Here is a 19,421-nt window from a genome sequence, read left to right on the forward strand (position 1 = left end):
GTGCCATCTTTTGCATTTATGGTGAAGGTAAACAGTGTGGACCTTTGTGTTGAAGAGAATAACTGCATTTTAGTTTTTTTGGGATTTAGCAACAATCGACATTCGGAGAGCCAGGTTTCTATAGTATTAAAGGTGTATTCGGTAACAGACCTTAATTCTGAGGGAGATGTGGCTGAGCAAATCAGGGTGGAATCATCAGTGTACTCGATACAGCTGACATTCGGGATGACTGTATATAGGTTGTTTATAAAGATGGAAAACAGTAGGGGTCCTAATAGGGAGCCTTGTGGCACTCCAAGGGTGTTAGGTAATAGGTTGGAGAGCTTGTTCTGCCAGAGGACAGCCTGCTGCCTCCCACTGAGGTAAGATTTAAACCATTGAATGGCACTGGTATTTAGACAGAAAGATTGCAGGGTATGAATCAGAAGTTGGTGATCCACCATTTCAAATGCCTCTGAAAGATCCAAGAAGAGGGATGAGGATATTTGATTATTGTTACGATTATTATTAATGGTATTGGTGAATTCTAGTAGGGCTGTGGTTGAGCTGTGGTGTGGACGGAAACCATGTTGGGTATTGGCCATGAAGTGATTCTGAATTAAGTGGTGCATGAGTTGTTTTTGTATACATTTTTCCATAATCTTAGCTAGTGGAGAAAGTATAGCTATTGCTCTATAATTGGAGAATTCAGTGGAAAAAACTCCTTTATGTAGTGGGATTACATAGGATGTTTTCCAAATGGCGGGAATTTTTGCCTCTGCTATGGTGCAGTTAATTAGTATAGATACTGGATAGGCTATGGCATCAGCTGAGTTTTGAAGGTACTCAGCAAGGGGTTAATCAGCTGAGAGTGTGGTGGGTTTTAATTTTTTGAGTAAGGTACGGATAAGCGACGTGGACACTGGTTGGAAGCTGAACAAGAGTAGGTTTATAGGGGTGGTACTATCAGGGCCAGGGGAGCTAGGAGGTAATTGGCTAGCTAGTGCTTGAATTGTCTCAGTAAAGAAATGGTCAAAACTGTCTGAGACATCCTCAGGAGATTTATCAATGGTAGCAGCGGGGATAGGGGTAGACATTTTTTCCAGGACGGAGTAGATTATTCAGACCTGCCCAAAACTTCTGAGGATTGTTCTGGTTTGCTGTCTGTAAATTACAGTAGTATTACTTTTTGTCTTGTAGAATGGATTTTTTTAGTCTCATTCCTAACTTGCTTGTATTTAACATGATTGTAGGGGTCTTTAGTGGAGCACCATACAGCCCAGATTTTGTTTCTGCTGGACATTTTTAGTCTAGATTCTTTAGACAGCCATGGGGCAGTTTTTGCCTTTGTTCGCTTAGAACGGGCAGGTGCATGCAAGTCAAGGATATCAAGAAATCTATTGTTAAAATATGCAACTGCCTCTTCTAAGGGGAGGTGTTTTAACATAGACCAGTTACAGGAGTAAAGTTCCTGTTTGAATTTGACAGGGTCAAAGTTTACTTTGTTTCTGACTTTCCTAAGTAAGGATTGATGAGGAATAATGACTTTTTGCTTAACTATATAAGCAAGAAGGTGATCACTCAGATCATGAGGGAGGATACCAACAGTGTACAGTTGGGGGTTACTATTTACAAGTACCCAGTCTAGTATGCTTTCTTTATGTTTGGGATTACCTAGCCAGGTTGGGGTGGTTATGATTTGAGTAAATGCATGCAGGTTGATGTGGGTGGTAGGGGATTCTGAGGAACAGGTGGCCCAGTCTATGTTAAAGTCACCAAGTAATAGGGTTTCTTGAACGTAATGACATGAAATCCAGTGTAGGGTATGTTCGAGTGTGGCTATATTATTACCCGGTGGAATATACATACAGATAATGTTGATGCATTTGCTTTTGTTAATTTGCAATTTAGTGGCCAGGATTTCTGAGTTATTAATTTGAGGTGGTTGATTAACATCTATGGTCACATTCAATGCAGATTTATAGAGTATAGCTACCCCACCCCACTTCCTAGAAGCACGGTCTAGCCTGTGAATGTTATACCCAGGTGGTAACACTTCATTATCAGTTGTGGTAGGTTTTAAGCAGGTCTCAGATAGACAGAGAATCTCAGGAGAGTGGACAGCCAGGGGTGCATGCAGTTCATGTACCTTGTTACTGATGCTTCTAATATTGAGATGACAGGCCAGGAGAGAGTTGGTAGGTCTACTAATTGTAGTTTTGTGGCTTTGGTGGCAGATAGAGGGGTTATATATGTCAGAGATGAATGGGCTATGGTTGGGATGAATGTCACCACCAAGTATAAGACTAGGGCTATACTTAGTGATAGGTTTCAGGAGTTTGTTTAAACGTTTGTAATATTGTTTGGCTCTAGAGCTTGTGTGCCTGGGGTTTGCATGCTAAAAGAGTGAGCAAGGCTTAGAGTTGGACCCATTGTGATTAGTATGGCTAAAGGTGGGCTGTTTTACATCTGGTGAAATAGTACGGCCATTTGGGTACTGATAATCAATAAGCATCTGGTTTTCATACAAGGTGATTACACAAGTAGCCAGCAGTATCAGAATAGTGTAACATTGTGAGAGAAGGAGTGTATTTAGAAGCAAAGATGGCAAATGCAAAGACAATTACAGCATACAATAGTTCCATCAGAGTTTAAGTCTTGGCCTAAATAAAGTTCAAATCTTAGTTACAAATATATGCAGAGATAAGTCACAAACTGTACAGTAAAAAGAACAATATTAAGTCTTGGCATTACAATATACAAAAATATGTTACATTATAAAGGAGAGTTTAGCTGTGGTAACAAAGGTATGCTTTTCACAAAACATCAAGCAGTAAAGGGCAGTAGTAATTAAACAAGGTATTTGTCAAGTGAATGACAAGACATTTAAGTTTCAGACTTCATATCCTCCAGAAAACTCATGGCAACACAAAACCTTTTACTATAGCAACTTTCCAACTTCATAAGAACACAAGGCAATTCTATGCTGTATGGTCACAATTCACATTATGTTTTCCTTTTTTTTTTCTATAATAACATTTCAAATGAGAGAAAACATTGTTTTCATAAATACTGAAATAGCGGTTTTAGTTCCTTTGATGTCAAAGTAAAATAGGTTCATGATTTTAGGAATTATGTATTCACCTCCTGCAAGGAAAATTGAAAATATGCATGCTTGCGGTGAACTAACACTGAAGAAATCTGTGTTATGAAGGCTGTGAAATTATAACAATAAAGTAAGAACTTGAAAGCCAAAATGTGGCCTGTGTCCTCACCGCACTACTTAAAATACAACAAACTGTATCTCCTTTTGTATACTTACTGCCTCAGTAAAATGTGCCCCATATGAGAGGGTACATAGTCTTTGACTAGGAAGTAGTCACAAATATAATTCAGAAAGTAAAACACTTCATCTTATTACTGGCTTCTCTTGTATTCATTCAATGCCCCCCCTCAAACAATACTGATTATTTAATAGTCATTGTGTAACTGCCCCTTGGTTTCACACACCCCTTGCCCCCTCACCAAAAAAATCCACAGTCTATAAATTTTTAGCACATCATTAAGAAACCAAAAACATTATTCCCACAGAAATGTAGCTCAACTTGTTGGTATCAGACACTTACAAACCATATCAATGATTCAACAATGATCATTTATCTACCCTGTGCTTTCATACTATAGCCTGTCCATAGCAATCCCTTCCACTTCAGTGCAGTGATCCTCACATTTCCACCTATTCAATTAAGTGGTACAAAGTGACAGTAGAAAAATGGGGGGGGGGGTCCTGTTGATAGTGTAATTCATAGCACAGGTGTAGCAGAGAAAAAGAGTGTGACTGACTACAAGTTACACACAAGTGATCTAATGCTATATTTTCAATTGCAAGCCTCTGTAATAAACGTGTATTATTACTTCTGTGTTATTCCACTTCAAATTTTTAGAAATTGGCTCAGCTTCTCTGCTACACCTTTAAGAAAATTCTTAATCTTCTTCTCTTAATGCAAAGTTAGCCAAAACCAAACATCAACTGCACAAATCAAAAGATGCCAACCACCTACAAAGACACACTGCACTATGTTAAGGACAAAACATCTTTACTGAATACTGAATATTGAATAACTTTATATAAAACTAAGACTGAACAGCTTTGAAATGTATAAAATACCCAAATGCTTTAGGATCTGCCTTATTAGCTCTTCTGCAAAAGATTTTGCTTCTGAAGAGTATGTACAGGGCAGATTAAGTATGTTATAAAACATAAAATGTACACCTAGGTGATGACTGATGTGCACACATCTGTGCGTATTGTTAAACAATGTTGTTATCCCTATGCCTATACTTAATAGCATTCACAGCTTTTCCAGTTAAGGGAGGAAGAACAAATAATGATAGCCATTTTTAGGCCACTGTCAGAATACCCAATGGCCAAATTTGTTATTCGTGGCTTGCAAAACAGCATACATGAAAGGTACACGTGTTAGGAACTCTCCATATTGTAGATGTTCCAGTAGTTTCACTGTTGCATTCCTGGCTATTGGGATATCCTGCCATGCAGGCAGCCTGTTGCTAGCTAGTCATCCAAAGTGCTTAGTCCCATAAAGACAATGCCCTGCTTTCAACACAAGGACATCAGTAGTATAAAGAGTGCATAAACTTATGTTATCTTTGGGTCTTTCTCGCCCTAGCAGATTTGGAAGAAAAGCTTCCTGGCTCCAGAGCACTGTGGACCAGGTGGTGACTTCAGCCCAAGTTGCCCAATCAGAAGACACCAGTGAGAAAGACTCCCAAAATAGGTGAGAGTGCATGGTTTTATACTGAAGAAAAGTATACGAATGTAACCAGTTTAAAATATGACAACAGTAACATAACAGTATGTCAGCATGGACTGTTGCCAGGATCCTGAGCAACATTCATGCCTATTAGTTATTTTTAGCTGAGATTTTGGAGACTAAGACATAATCCTAGAACCACCCTCTTCACTTTTCAATAAGGAGCCATTAGTTTTCCACATTTCTTAATCTAACTGATGTTAACCATTTTAATGTTGATGACTTCATTGAAGTTGTTTCCTTCCATAGCAGAAATATCATGCTATATTAGTGTTTCTCTATAGGGCTGCTAAGCAGTGGAGTTTTACAGTGTCGAGTTGCCAGCCCAGCGCCCAACCTTCCACAGGAGGCACACATGCACACCTAGGGCACAGCTGGAATTATTACAACTCCTTTACTCTAGAATGCCTTCAGTTTATGACCACACAGAAATAGGGTATTCAGAATGACAAGCAGTATTAAAATGATGCTTTCTTAACTGTGCAGAGGGCTATCATTGCAGCTTTTAAGTCTTCTAAATGAGACCTATCTGTATGGCTTAAGGACTGTCACAATATATATGTTAAGCATTTTACAAAATTGCAAAAAAAAAAACTCACTATTGTACGATTATCTTCATAGATGCAAATGAAACTGAGCCTTACCTCCACAATATCTGAATTAGTCCGACTTTCATGAGGCTCGTTGTACTCAGTGTATTTCAGCAAAACTTTGTCCATGTCAGTGCTTGCATACTGGAACAATTTGTTAGTGCTGTTGAAGATGATTAGTGCAATCTCACAGTCACACAGAACGCTCAGCTCATAAGCTTTCTTCATTAAACCAAACTTTCTTTTTGTAAATGTCACCTAGAAGACAAGACAAACAGTTGTTATTAAACAGATTTCATACCTAAGTAATTTAAGAATTAATCAATTTAAGGAAACTGCATTTTATAAGCAATGAAGAAAAACACAGTTGAAATATAAACTAGGGTTAGGAAAGTTATATGTTCTGCAACAAATTTAAGACGCTGAGATTTCCCAAAAAGGCATTTTTTAAGATAACAAAAATTTTGAAACTAGATGGTAAATCAGAAAGTGAAGGTACAATTTTCTTTGATAAACGTTTTGCAACATTGTTTTTTTTTTTTTTCGTAAAAGACAAATATGAATTCAGTAGAAACGTTCAGTGGGCAAAACTAAACAGGCTTGTTAGAACATTCTGCATAAATAATTTCAGTCATAAATCGCCAGTTTCCACAGGAAACTTGAGGCATATCACAAACAGGTGTTGATCTTCTGCCTAGTAACTTCTTAATCACTAAGAAAACATGTTGTCATAGATTTTTCAATAACTTCATATGGCCAACATTAGTAAAAATTACCTTTACTGATAAAAGTAATTCTTCCTACACTAAGATATTCTCCCTTGTAAGGACTATCATAGTTTCTTTGACCTTCGCCAAGATACAGAAGATCAGTATCTGTTAAGAGTAGAATCAGAATGGGTTATTATAAACTAAGGATGGCATAAACCAAAAAGCAAAAATATCTTGGAAGTATGCCATTATTTTTTTCAAATGTTTTCATTTACTAAGAAATAAATAAATAACATGAAAAATTCAGATTCATGAACTTCAGAATGAACTGGCTCCCCATCTAAGCACCATGTTCAATCATAGCCTCACATCAGGCTTTGTGCCCACTGAATGGCGTACAGCAACAGTTATCCCACTCCACAAAGGGGGAGACACCACTGATCCCGGGAACTATCGCTCTATTAGCCTGATGAGCCTAGTCTGCAAGGCCATGGAACGTATCATCATGGAACTCATAAACAAAGACATTGGTAACCTCCACACTCTGGATCCCACCCAGTTCGGGTTTGTGAAAGGCAGATCATGCCTCCTGAACCTGATTGACTTCTTTGAGGCAGTCACCAAAGCCGTAGATGAGGGTAAGGTGGTTCACACAGCCTATCCTGACCTCGCCAAGGCTTTCAACACCATCCCCAATTTTGAAATTATAGCTAAACTCACTAAACTAGGTATAAATCCCTACATCACAAGATGGGTTGCCAACTGGCTCACTGGCAGAAACCACACTGTAAAAGTTGCATACTCCAAATCTGACCTCAAACCAGTGACAAGTGGAGTACCACAGGGTTCAGTCCTGGGACCTCTCCTGTTTGGTATCTACTTCTCTGAAGTACAGGCTAACACAGAAGGCCTCTGGCTAATGGAGTTTGCAGATGACTGCAAACTAGGAACCATAGTCGAGTCCCCAAATGATGTGGAAATCCTACAGAAGGGGCTCGCTGAGACAGATGCCTGGTGTCAGAGCCATGGCCTCAAGCTCAATGCCAAAAAGTGCATTGTCATCCCCTTTGGTAAAAACTCTGTACCCATGAACTACTACATAGACACAAGTCTACTTAACACCAAATGTGTGATAAGAGACCTTGGGACCCAGGTGGACAGTAGTCTGTCCTTTGATAGTCACATTGCCACAGTAGTCAGGAAGTCCTTCTGTGTGGCACACCTCATCATAAAATGGTTCTCATCCAGGAAAAAAGAGGTCATTGTTCCCCTCTACTCGACACTCATTTGACCCATTATAGAGTACAACGCCTCTTTTGGAATGTACCTCACAAGACATCTGCAGCAGCTGGAAAGGTCACAGAAGTACCTCACAAAGAGGATTACTGGCCTCAAACAAATGCCCTACTCTGACTGTCTCAAAAACCTCCAGCTTTACTCCACAGCATATCGCCTACTCCGAGGTAATCTCTGCCTAACATATAAAGCTATGTCAAACCCAGAGCTGTTGGACATACTACACCTAAAGAAATCCCAATCCCTCTGAGCTACACGGTCTAGGGACCTAAACCTTGTCACAACAATAAACAGGACATGCTGGAGGGATAGATTCCTGTCCCAGAGACTTCCCATACTGTGGAACAGGCTACCCATCGATGTCAAGCAAAGTTCTTCATTAGCACTCTTCAAGAAAAATCTTGATGAGTGGATGGGAAATAGGAAATACACCCCGGGGATCACTTCTGTGTCTCTGCTCTACAGCAGCACAGGAAAATAACTTTCTTGGGTAGTGTAAGCCAGGGAACCTTGTTGGCTAGGCTTACATAGGCCCTCGCGCCGATAGCCTAGTACCTACCTATGAACCTATAAAATAAAATTATTTAACAGCCCATGTGCTGTTATAAAACTGCCCTTTCAGGCATTAGACTTAATGTTAATATATTCCTTGATGCAGCTGATGCTTTAATCTGCCACATTATGCATCAAAGTACTTCATCTCAAGTACTTAACAGAGGGGGTGTGCACATTCTGGAGCAGAGACAGGTATAATCTTTCAGGTGAGGGAGGTGATGCAAATGCACAGCCTGGGGATAGGTGTTAAACTTATGCTACCATCTGGTGGTAGCTTTCAACTTGGTGTCCAGAAGTATGTACCTACATGAGAAAGACCTCTTTGGTGATGTGCATCACACTTACCCCTGCCCAATAATGCCATTACAAATACCCTCATTGCTGGGATGCTAGTGAGGACATGAAGCACCTTCATGGCTGGATGAATGATGGCCCCCCTCCAGAAAGTCCTTACCCCAATTCTAAGTGAAATTCTCATGTAAGAGACATCAAGTGAAATTCTTGAGTAAGAGAACAAATTGGTCATGTTCTTTAGAGGGAGGCTTGCCAGTTACAGTTTACTGGAAGAATAACAGAGGACATATGAAGTGGTGTTGGAAGGAGAATGTAGGCTCTGGACAAGCATTAGTGGCCACCCTAGTAGTAGATGATATAATGATTATAGTGTGCAACATAAAGTTCTCCACTTCTTCTTTTTCTTCTGAGAACTATTTATTCTTAGTGAGTATGTGCGTTGAGTGCCTTTGCAGCAAAGAGTTTTCTGCTTTGGCGATCTTTTTCCATTTTTGGCTTGGAACTGGTTTAGGCTCCACCACTGATTTCAGCACAGCTAATTTATTTTTATTTTAGTAAATTTATTTTTTTGGGTTAATTAGAGCTGCCTTTAAAGAAGTTTATGTCCCATTCACATTTGGGAGAAACTAATATATTCTCCAAGTCCAGAACCTCAAGGCTTGAATCATCAAAATGTTTGAAGGGCTTTCTTCCTCCAACATTTTGACTTTGTTATTAAATCATGTTTATACTGAACATTGGGCTGTGTTATGGACTAGCCTAAACAACACAGGCACTGCAAGGTGCTTATTTATTTATTTTTATAGCTTGCAACTGGGAAAATACATTGGTCCAAAGACCCTTTACAGGCATGATGGGCCAAAAAAGCAATACAACAAAGACAGCAAGTCTCAAAGCACTCCATAGAATACAACAAACAGATACATCAGATACATCAACGTTAAACTGATAAATGTTACAAACCAATATGCATAAATGTAATACAGAGTGGTAAAGCCTTTGCATTAGTAACATTAACCCAAGATATAATTATTTCAGAAATTGCATAACAGATGTTAATTGTGCCTGTTTGCAGTGAGAATTTGCTTTTCAAAGGCCCACCTCTTTTGGCTGGAAGACATTCTTGACGGAATGGGCAAGGTTTAAGTAACAGGATGGAACAACATTCACTCTGGTTTCCATCTTTCAGCCTCATAGTTTGGGTTCACTTCTTAATCAAGGAAGATTCTATACATCATCATCATCATTATCACTATTGCCATCATCATCATCATCATCATCATCAAAAATAATAAAACTTCAACAAAGATAAAGCAAGGCGGTAAACAGTGACAAGGCAAATTTACTTATGATGTATTTGTTGTATTTAGAACAGCAAACAGCACTTCCTTTTACCCAAATATAAATCACAACCCGAAGACATTTTCCAATTTTGTCTTGAGCTTTTATGGTGGGAAGAAATAGAAGTGAATGGGACATGGAGAAAGAGGTTTGTAGGTAGTTGGTAGGCATGCAATCCAGGAGACCACTAAGCAGCCAAGCTCAAATTCCCAAATGCCCTAAAACGCTGTCTGGTCAAGTGACTTGCTCAAGGTCAAACAGTAAGCAAATTTAGGTGGAATGATTCAAACCCTGTACCCTTGGCACGGGAAGCAGCTCATTAACAAGTCAGAGCTTTAGTCCTCTGTGCTAACTGCTGCAGCTTTTATGGGTAAGGCACAGGAATTACCAGCCTGGGAAAGAGCCAGGTCAGTTACATTGTACCGAAAGCCTGAGTCTTGAGTCCTGACACTCACAACCAATAGATGTCTTCCTTATCAGATTGATGGTTATACCAGCCTGCTAAAACAAAATTGTTTTTTTCTACTCACAGTGTTGAAAACCCTAGAGAGCAAGTAAAGTGATTAGATCAAAGTTGTTAGCAGGGCAAGAATGTGTGTGCGTGTGTGTGTGTGTGTGTGTGTGTGTGTGTGTGTGTGTGTGTGTGTGTGTGTGAGTGTGTGTGTGTGTGAGTGTGTGTGTGTGTGTGTGTGTGTGTGTGTGTGTGTGTGTGTGTGTGTGTGTGTGAGTGTGTGTGTGTGTGTGTGTGTGTGTGTGTGTGTGTGTGTGTGTGTGTGTGTGTGTGTGTGTGTGTCTGTGTGTGTGTGTGTGTTTGTGTGTGTGTGTGTGCACGCGCGTGCTGGGGAAAACACACCAGTGAGGGCTTTCACTGTTTTTTTCACAGGATGAGAATTGGTGCTCCAGTACCACAATATCACCTGGCTGAGGCTGGGAGAAGACAGTAATGCAGCTTCTAACTAAGAAGATAGGGACAGACCACAATAAGAATCCTGGAAAGTGTACAGGACTGTGCTTTGTCAGTGTAAAGATCACTGCATGCATAAAGCCAAGAAGGCAGTTGCTGAAAAAAATGGTAGGATTTCTCAAAACAAGAAGTAGACAAGCACCAGTGAGCAGACAAGTGTCTGTATCCAGCGATCGTTTTAGGAGTCCTAATGCCAGGTGTTTTAGTGTGCTCAGAATAACTTATTGCCCACCTGGTAATCAAACAGCAGCAGGAAAGAGTTTATAGGCATTCCCAAATGGTGGCTGCACAATGGCGGTGAAATGTCAGCTGTCCTTCTGAGACAATGGTCACATAAGGAGAAAGAATCTTAAGTGCAAGAAATTAATTTCAGTGGATAAGAAAAATGTTATTAAATGAACAGATGGATTCTTATTTGCCCTTCTAAAAAACATTATTAAATGAAATAAAAAAATGCAGATTTTAAACAACCTCCTTCATGATGACCACTGACATACCTTACTTGGTGTAAATGAACTACAAATAGATCTAGAAAAGCATCCAAGGTCCTCCCTGGTCATCTTCCTCACACTGTATACAGCAATATATTCTAAGCTCCGGGATTCTAAATCACAGTATGCAACTGATTAAAGAAACTACCAGGTGGCATCAGTGCTGTCCTCTCCATGACACCTACCTACCTTTATCCAACAAACAATGCATTCAGTACTTAGCTTATTCCCCCATATGTAAGCAGCAAAAAAGACTACCTGCTTAAAGCAGGAGGAGGCAAGACGCTTTAAAGTGTCATGATCATCCACGCACTCATGCTTTAAGGAGGTCATAGCTACATAAATTCTTCCATACGGCTGTAGCAGTAAAGTGGCACTTGAAAACGAAACCTTTTCTTTTATAATGTAATACTGTCCAATAATGAAAATGACAGTACGGCAACGTTAGAAAACCTAAAGATTGTCAAATAAACTGACCCTGATATGATCAAGCGTCATAGTGTTTAGTTATAACGAACATTTAAATAAGTGCACTAAGACAAGTCAAATTACTAAGTGTGGCAAACCAGCTGAAATAAATGGCAGCACCAAAACAGAAAACAGAACATAAATACAGTAGTTTATGAATTTTCATTTTCAGGATAAACACAGCTCACATAAAAGAATGTGTTGGTCAAGGATAAGACATTCTGAATGCAAAAAAAAAAGGTAATGCTTAATATATTGCTTCACAACTTTACTTCATTTTTTTTAATTTTTTGTATATAGAAATGAAAGCTTCGCTTAGACCTGAAAAACTACACTATCAGCTGACATTCTGAATTTATAAAACTCTAGCAGCTAAAGCAAACTGACTTTTGCACTTCAGAAGCATTCATTAATTGGAAAAAAAATTAATGCAGGTCTTTTTTTTTTTCTTAAGCTCAATTTCATTAGCACATGAGCTAGCTAATCAGTAGGGCAAGCCATCAAATCATATCTAATTAGTCATATGCTTGAGTTAAATGATGGACAGATACACACAGTCTACAATGGTACCGAAAACAGAATTTCAAAGGCTGATGGGTACTGAAATGACATCTCCTACCAAACAGTTAATTTGTTAATGAAGACAAACTGCATTTTCTAGCCTTGATTGGTGCTTGATCCAGAGACTACACTGCTGGGATGGAAATTAATTATTCACAAATGCTGTGCTATTAGGAAAATGAATTAGCATGAGCAAGAGAAAAGTATAATGAAATGCAATTGTTTTGGCAGTTTGATTTCCTTTATTCATATTCCATAAATCAGACAAATTATATATATGTACAGCAATGGTCAACAGTTTTATGGTCTAATTTGCTCTTGTAGGAATAGCAAGAAAAGACACGCTTCCTCAGTGAAGGAATTTCAGTTTTTGGGCTAGGTACCACATCAACCATGGTACATGGAACAAATATTATTGTCTAATATAAATGTTAAGGCACTTTCACAACTATTTTAGTTTTCTTCATTGCATTTTGAAAACAATGCCTAAGTCATCATTTTCTAAATTTATGGTAGGTACGCTGAAAAATCTTGCAAAACTTCACAAGCTGTTTTCAGGATGAGAGCTTCTGTGATTTGCAATCTAACTTTATAATAAAACTCTTATATTCTATTTATTTAGGCCATATACTGATGTGATAATTTAATACTCAGTTAGGACATGCCTTATCTTTTCATATTTATTTATCTTAGGGATTATCAGTACACACATTTAATTCATGTATGACAGTTACGGCTCTAGCTATTCTAAAACAGGCTAGCAGAACAGAAAAGAATTAATATGTATTTAGTGTATGGAGCATGGAGATTATGCTCCGATATTCGAAAAAGACAAACCAGTTAAGTGCTACAGTGGCACAAGACCTGACCTTGACAAATGTTAAGCACCCCCTGCTAAAGTTGTTAAGGTCAGGCCTAGTGCCAGGCATCAAAATCTGCCAGTACTCACCAGCAAATGACAGCAGCAAAAATAAAAGATTTGTTTCTACCTGTTGTCTGCATGGGTAATGTGTCGCTATGTTCCTCTAATAAATTTAGAAAGTTGCTAGAATAACAGGATGAGTTAGTATGTATTTTCCAAAGGATACACACTCTGAAACTCCAATTTATGTCATTACTTAGTGACTTCAATCCTTAGTGGTTTGCCCGAAAACCACAGATTTTATGAGGAACAAACAAGAAATGTGAAACAATAATCTAGACATTCTACAATAATCTGGACAGTTGAGAGGCACCAAAGGTTTAGTATAAACATGATGCACAGCATTACACTGCTTTTCTGATGGCATCTGCTAAGTGCTTTATGGCTTTCAAAGCTAACAAAACACTTACCGATTTTTTTCATTGTAACTAACAGTACATGGAGCAGATAAGGCTCCATCTACTACAAAGAATTATGATTGTGCCACTGATCATAACCCCTTATTTCGTATTCTCATCTAAACATGGATGTCAAGATTCACCTCTCAAGTTTCACTCTCGAGGTGAATTTCTTAGCATCCGTGTCTCAAAAGCATAATAGTGTGGATCTACAAACAGTGCATGCTACACTATATTAACTAGCAATATGCTGCATATATTTCTACTTTGGCAAGAGATGTGTCAAAAAAACATTACCCACTGTATCACCCACAATACTGCGTCTAAATTATGTACACTGCATCCAGGTTACATCTGAAATAGGTCGGTCTTTTATCAATATCAATATATGTCCTTGACCAGCAAATGTTTTATATGTATATATATATATATATATATATATATATATATATATATATATATATGAAAATAGAGAGAGGGAAAATATATATATATGTATATATATATATATATATGTATATATATATATATATATATATATATATATATATATATATATATACATTATATATATATAAATATATATATATATATATATATATGTATGTATGTATATAAATATCTGTTATATAAATATCTGTGTGGGTGTCTTTTCCAGGAAATTGAAAATGCCCATAAACTAAAACATATTCCTAAACTCCACATATTTACACACACACACACACACACACACACACACACACACACACACACACACACACACACACACACACACACACACACACACACACACACACACACACACACACACACACACACACACACACACACACACACACACACACACACACACTGTACATATCCGTAAACAGAAAGTGCACAGACTACCACACACACACCAATTAATGTACATAGACATATTCAACTGAATAAATATATAGACATATATATTTATGGGAAATATAAACTACCCATACACCAAAATAATATTCCTAAAATCCATTTGTCTATAAACCCAAGGTATACATATGCTCATACACTCACTCATCTATATGCACATTACAGGAAGTTGTAAACTTAAAAACTCCAGAGTCAAACGTTTCACTTATTAGTAATGCACAGATCAAATATAAAAAATACACCGAATGGTATGTAATTCACAAATCTCAGTGACATCTCACAAACTGTTTCTTAAAAGGAGGCATTCTCATCACTGAGCACACTTACATTATGAGTCCTGACATTTTATAATTACTGTACAATATACTGAGGATTCTAGTAAAAAATCAATAGGCAAGGTACAGAAAAATATTACATTAAAAATACAAGTAAAGATGGCTGATTATTAGTCAGATGATGTCTGGGTGCTTATTACAACTGGCATGTAACTCTGCACAAGCTGCTTATGCTTATTGCATTCTACTGGCCCAATGCACGGCTCACAAAATTTTCTTTAGTAACCATTAGCTACAGGTATGACTCAATGATCCATGCCAATGTGTAGTCAGTGCATGGAAAACAGTAGCATATTGTTGCTGCTACTATTGCTTTGTGCAGCTGCAGTAGATACAGCCTTTGAATGCTGTGATTGTATTAAATATCAGTACCTAGATATACACTGAGTCTATCTAGTAGCCCCATTTATCCTTACATGGCAAACAAAAACATCAGGCAGCTGGGGCAACTACATACCTATATGAGGAAGAACTGCACTAAGCAGACTTACAACTTCCACTGAATCCTGAACTACCTAATTATTTATGAGGGTGTCATCAGAAGTCCCCTTTTGAAATAGAAATTCTAGTTATGGTGAGGCCAGGCAGCTTGGTACAGACTAAAACCAAGATATTTGGTGGACTTTCTGAATTTCACCTAGGTTTCTTAGCTTTAGACTAAACCAAAGGAAATCTTTCATATTTAAAATCTAAACATGAGGCTGGGGACAGAGATTAAAATATACACAAAAGAAACAGACATTTTTTTTACTGTTACTAATATGCACAAAACATAGTATATTGTGCAGTAAGGTCCACTGTGTAATCCTATGGATCCATTAGAGGCTTTGTTATAATCCAAACTGGGTCATACAGTGGCTTAATTTTGTTTAGTGGCACAGAAAGAAAAATAAATAAATTAAACCAAGTATTTAGTTTCGCCTCCTTTTTGCTCTTCATATGCTACAGTACTGGCGATGGCATGCAGTTTTCCAAGTACAGTAGCAGTTGTTAGTTTCCCCCTTTTCTTATTTCACTGCATTTGTGATGTTGGTGATGCTTTCTCTGTGCTTTTTCTTTGACTCCTAGCTGATCCTGCCATGGGAAATGTGACATTAAAGCCTCTCTAATACCACCTGCCACTCTCTATGCACTCAGAGATGTCTCTGCAGGCTAGCACTTTATGTACTATTACTCCCAGCACCACATACCAGCACCATTTGCATTACTTAGTTCTGAGCAGCAGGAGCAGATTGGTATGAATACCTAAAAAACAGTACATATTTAATTTCACTGAGCACATTGACTTCACAGTAAAATATATTGCATTGCTATTTCATTTAAACTGAAAAGGGAAGCATTTCAAAGGTCAAGTACAGCAATGAATTTAACTATACTGCACTAAGTGCTTTCTATTTGCAGTTTTTTAAATCAGTTCAGCTTGTACCCTAGTCTCCTCTGATTTTCACAAATACCACTAATTTTCCCACAGCATTTTACTCTACCTTTAAACTGTCATGTTAAAGACAAACTGCAGGAAATATAAGTTCAAACATCACTGAAGAGTTTTGTTTTTCATTTCACATCAAGTTTATACAAGAACTTTTCATTTTGCCAACTTCCACAAATAAGTACAGTCAATGTTCAAATAGCATATACCCAGCTAACATCTACATAAGCAAAGATTTAAATGTTTAAATACAGTATACACAATTAGCATTTACATAAGCAAAAAGTTAAATGTTTAAATATGACGTAAACAGTTAGCATCTATATATGCAAAATGTTAACTTTTTGTGTTGTTTTAATAATACCCATCCCTATTTCCTGTTTCACTGTGACAAACATTATACCTTTAAATTGGCAAATTATTTGCGACTATGCAGGTATTCTAAAATTATTTTAAAGAGCTATATAAGAAATTCAAAAAGCTTTCAGCTATCCAGCTATAACAAATGTCCTGTTTTGGTACCAGATGTTAGCTTTTTTCTTCTAGTTCAAGACTCCCTAATCAAAATTTTCATATAATACACCTCTGACTTAATTTCAAGTAACAAACCTCATAGGTTAAATCGATATATTCTAAAATCGAGGATTATTATCGGCTCCCCAGTCATAGCCAGCTTATTATGCATTCAAGACATGGATGCCAAGAAATTCACCTCGACAGCGAAGTTCAAGAAGTGAATCTTGGCATCTATGCGGAGAACATATAATAAGGGGTTATGATCGGTCAGCTCAGCATCATTTATTGCAGTGCATGGAGCTTTATCTGCTCCATGTACTATTATTTGAAGGAGAAAAAGTCACCAAGTGTTTTCCCTGTCTTTCAAAGTCATAATAGACTTAATGAGCGTTGTTAGAGGGGTAGCATGATGTAGTTTGCTACATTTACACCCACCTTTCATACCTCTCAGCTGTCTAGATTTTCGCAGGAAGTCCAGACTACTGCTTCATATTTTTGGCCTGTTCCTCATAAAAATATATGTTTTTTTGAACATACCACTGAGGCTTGAAGTCATTAAATAATGGCATACATTTCAGTTTCAGCATTTGCATTCTTCATATTATGCAGGTAAACGCACATTCTGTTATTCTATCAACTCTTTAAACTTTTTTTCTTTTACAGGAAGTTAGAGATATGTTAAGGGTACAGACAGCAGGCAGAAACAAATGTTTTGTTGTGCCTGTCATTTGATAATCAGTATAGGCAGATTTTACTGGCTAGCATGGGACCCGACCTTAACAACGTAAGTAGGAAGTATTTAACATTTGTTAGGGTTGGGTTGTATGCCATTCTGGCACTTAATTGGTTTGCCTTTTTCTGAATATCGAAGCGTAATCAACTAACGCTATGCACGACTATATATTAAAGCATTTAAGGGGCTTCAAGCAAGCCTCATCATGGGGGCCTAATAGGTATAGGTCCCACAGCATACAATTAAATTCCATGGCATTACAAGCAAGCAGTTATATGGCAACACACACACATTTCGAAATAACCTGTAACATGGTAAGCAGAGTGGTTTGAACACCTAAGTTTAAGAACTACTTAACTTGTGGATATCTACTTTGTACAATAAACGTGAGGTAACATTTCAATGGAGGAATGAGCTGGATCTGGATATTTTAATGAAAGTGTGTTTTTCATAAAACAATGAATACAAATTATAATTTTGTGATGCAGCTCTTCATTCACCATACTCATGAGAAAAAAGAAGACACTGTGGTGTGCATTACAGTGGAAAATCAACATTTAGAATTATAAATGGACTTGGTTTCATCACAAGCTTCTATCAACCACAGAAGTACAGATACATATCTAGCTACATTTCATTGCTTTAGAAAATATTTTTGAAGAGGAATGAAAGAAACATGCTGTAAAAGCTGAGTACCACTAAAGTTATCCATCTTAAAAATCTGAAAAGGAGAAACACGCAAAACAGCCAGACTACTCCTTTTTGTTTAAGGTATCTGCAAGGCTGGAGCAGTGCAAAGAATTTAGGTACATGCAAATTATACTTTCCTGTCAAATGCACTTACTTATTACACACTCCTATAGTCACATATTTTAGCAAGTCATCTGTTTTGGAGAAGACTAACCAAATAAAATAATGTTGAATGCAAAGGTACAGATCAAGAAGAGAGCAGATTGATCCTTCAAACAGTTTTCTATTTACCACTGAAACTATTTAAAGCATATGCGCAGACCACTGTCTTGTAAGCAGGCTGAGCAGCTCAGTTTCAGTGGTCTGAAAACCTCACTCTATATACTACTGTCTACGACTCTTTGGAACAGTGTTGTCAATAAATATTTCTAAATATCTTGTTCAAGTGTAGCCAGCACTGTGATATAATGGGACAAAGCAATGACTAGGGCCCAGGTGACCTGCTTTTGATTAGCAACTTGGGTATCTGAGGCACTGGCAGGGGAAGGAAGGATGTTCCTTTCCTGGCAGGGATGGAGCATGAGGCTGATTCCTGGCAGGGTTTGGGAACCTCCCATGAAGGTGGAATTATACATTCCCATTGGATATCCACCCATTGGACATTACAGGCATGCAAAGGTGATGAAAAAATTAAGGTTTAAAACAGAAACACTCCTATGCAACAATAGAATGCTGCATCAGGAGCCTCAGTCTCTTCACTAGCACCATCCAACATAGGTTGGAGTAAGTCCAGGTGGAAAGTACAATTGTGCAAGTAAACTTACCATAACAGAATATGTTTGAATGATCACTGCTGCAGCAGCCTAAGTTATACCAACTTTCAAAGCTTCAGGGTACCTTCCACACACTCAAACTGTTACTCAGCTTGAGCTGAACAGACTAAAAAAGAAAGGTTTGGATGCTAAGCCTTTTAGAGCTTTCATTCCAAGAGAGAAAAGGAGGCTGAGCTTTGAAAGGACAAAGCTAGGAACAACAGAAAATAAAAATCCACACTTCAGCAAAAACAACACACCAAGAAACAAGGGGATGGAGAGAGGGAGTGCAGCAGTGATAATTTGAGCATCTAATGTTATGGTAAGTTTACTTACACAACTATGTTATCCTCTTCAGACTGGTCACTGCTACAGTAGCCTAAGCTATATGGGTTGATTACCTTAGCTTGCCAATTTTAGGAGGTGTAGCTTCTAGAGCTACACAAGGGGCCAGTGCCAGTCCGGTCAGTTCACCCTCACTACGCTTGGGCTCACTCCACTCACCTACCATACCCCCATTTCCACCCACCCCCATTTCAATTAAATTTATACCTTATAGAACCCCCACAGACAGCCAATCTCAATCCAGACTGCAGCTAATTAAC

At 38.0% G+C, this 19,421-nt stretch overlaps 1 protein-coding gene across 17 annotated transcripts in view; it reads right to left on the reverse strand.

The window, feature by feature from the left end:
• The window catches only part of MEF2C (myocyte enhancer factor 2C), a 797,870-nt gene that overhangs the window by 251,575 nt on the left and 526,874 nt on the right, over positions 1-19,421 (reverse strand). For all 17 annotated transcript variants that reach the window (XM_044064162.1, XM_044064167.1, XM_044064168.1 and 14 more), the window contains one exon: positions 5,456-5,659. In XM_044064162.1, coding sequence (XP_043920097.1) covers positions 5,456-5,659 — 204 coding nt within the window. The remainder of the gene's footprint in view (positions 1-5,455; positions 5,660-19,421) is intronic.

Source organism: Protopterus annectens, chromosome 2.part2 (assembly GCF_019279795.1).
Source record: "Protopterus annectens isolate FY-2018-M chromosome 2.part2, PAN1.0, whole genome shotgun sequence".
In the NCBI taxonomy this organism is placed as follows: Eukaryota; Metazoa; Chordata; order Ceratodontiformes; family Protopteridae; genus Protopterus; species Protopterus annectens.